This window comes from Epargyreus clarus, unplaced genomic scaffold, assembly GCF_041222505.1.
Source record: "Epargyreus clarus isolate Ecla_fem2 unplaced genomic scaffold, WU_Ecla_fem_2.2 ptg000031l, whole genome shotgun sequence".
Lineage (NCBI taxonomy): Eukaryota > Metazoa > Arthropoda > Insecta > Lepidoptera > Hesperiidae > Epargyreus > Epargyreus clarus.
In genome coordinates, this window is record NW_027332236.1 from 3,816,013 (window position 1) to 3,818,011 (window position 1,999).

At 46.0% G+C, this 1,999-nt stretch overlaps 1 protein-coding gene across 1 annotated transcript; it reads right to left on the reverse strand.

Moving 5' to 3' along the window:
• Positions 1-248: 248 nt before the first annotated feature.
• LOC140754871 (protein lethal(2)essential for life-like) lies at positions 249-1,045 on the reverse strand. Its single transcript, XM_073090031.1, has one exon. The coding sequence runs from the start codon at positions 965-967 to the stop codon at positions 383-385; it is 585 nt and encodes a 194-aa protein (XP_072946132.1). The 5' UTR covers positions 968-1,045; the 3' UTR covers positions 249-382.
• Positions 1,046-1,999: the final 954 nt, after the last annotated feature.

Consider the following 1,999-nt stretch of genomic DNA (forward strand, 5'->3'; position numbering starts at 1 on the left):
TTAGAAACTAATTAAACCTGTTTGTCATTGTGTTAGTTCAGTTATTAATTGTATTAGGTATGTGATCTTTTCTAATAAGCGATTGATAAGCAGGTATCAAGGTTTTATAGTTTCTGACTAATTAATTTTGTATTATGTGTGTGTGTGTGTGAGAGAGAGAGAGAGAATGAAGTAAAACAATTATGTTATATCAGTGCGTAATTTTTAAACATTTTAAATCGTCATTAGGAAAGAAAAAACAAAAAAACTAGACAGACAGGAGAATTTTATTATATGTTTACAAATAAATTCTGTCGGCGGCCACCGCTTCCAATTAATAAATTAATAGATAGGAACAAATTAAATAATATACAGAATACACAGAACAGAGAGCGTCGACACTTTACTTTTCAGCACCGTTGGTGTTGGCGTTGGTGGTGGTGGTGGTGGTGGTGGTAGCGGGGGGCGCTTGGGAGGTCTGGTCCTTAATCTCCTTGCGCACCGGCCCGGTCTGCGCGATGGGCACCGTGCGCGCGTTGTTGGGCTCCGAAGCAGCCGTCGGGGCGATGATGCTCAGCACCCCGTCGGATGACAGCTTAGACTCTACCAGGTCGGGATTGCAGCCTTCGGGCAGCATGTAGCGGCGGGTGAACTGCCGCGAGATTAATCCGTGCTCGTCCTTCTTCTCCTCGTGCTTCCCTTCGATCATGACGTAGCCGTCGACGGTCTTCACGGTGATTTCCTCTGGAGTGAAGTGCTGAACGTCCAGGTTGATCTGGAACGTGTTCTTGTCCCGCTTAATGGTAGAGCCGACTTGCTGGTGAGCCTGCTCGGTGATCACCCTCCACGGCCGGTAATAGTCCCGCGACATTAATGGGTTCATGGTGGAAGCGAGCAGGTCGTTGGTTGTCATGGGCAGGCCGAAGTCTTGGTCGAGAAGGCGATGGGGATGATTTTCGTAACTCAGGATGAATGGTAATAAGGACATTTCTTTCGAATGTTTACTGTTGGTAAGAAACTAGTTATCGTTATGATTTCCAGTTCCAAGTGACATGTCAAAACGCCGGCCGGCAGGCTTTATATACCAGCGGCGGACGACATCTAGTGGTGAGTAGGGCCGTGGTGTAGATGCGCATGTGTGGGTTCAGGCCAGACAGCTGTATCGATCGTTCGCGGTCCGCGGTCGGTGTCGAATGTTCCAGTGCATTCGAGATGCCCTATACCTAAGTACATACATAGACTAGGTATATGTTTAAAAATTTATAACTTTGCCCCTTATTCGCTATGCTACAACTTATATACAAGTCAAGCTTAGTGAATTAAGTTAATTTTCGAGTTCATACTTATATTCAGTTTTTGATTTAGTTTTTAAGTACATTTTTGATCATCATTATTTGTCTTCCAACAGAATCAGTAGTGTTTGAGTCACTACCCAAATCTCGTCTAGAAATTACAACTAGAAATAGTTGTGAGCCGGTCTTTTTTTATATTTGGTAAAATCATAATCACTCCTCACAGGGACGGGAGTGGTTAAACCGGACTCCTAAAGGCTAAACTCTCAGGGTCCTTGAGACACCTTATGTTGGAACTACAGATACGCTCTCGCATTCTTCCGTAGTCCCGACGGCGAATTCCCTTTAGGGCCTTTCTTTTGTGAGATAGAGCTGGAGATTCTCCATCTCTTTCTCTCATGACTGAGGCACACGAAACACCGCATGCGCCATCTCGAGGCCTTAGTTGACCTACGGAGGACACCCTCGTATTCTCCGCCAAAGCCTTCGTTATGGAGGATGCTGGAGGATGTGGTAGATTCTCCTCCTACACCCAGCTCTTCAACTGCGAATAGGGAGATTAGACAACCTATCTCTCTCCCTCTCCGCAGCCTCCTTCTTCAACATAACATATACGCAGAAGGCGGCGTGGCGGCTTAGTCCTCAGGAGTAACGGCACATCTGTGGCCGACCTCAGGTAGGAATATCTAATCCTATCGGGGGTTGATTACAGATGTCTATGGGCGGTA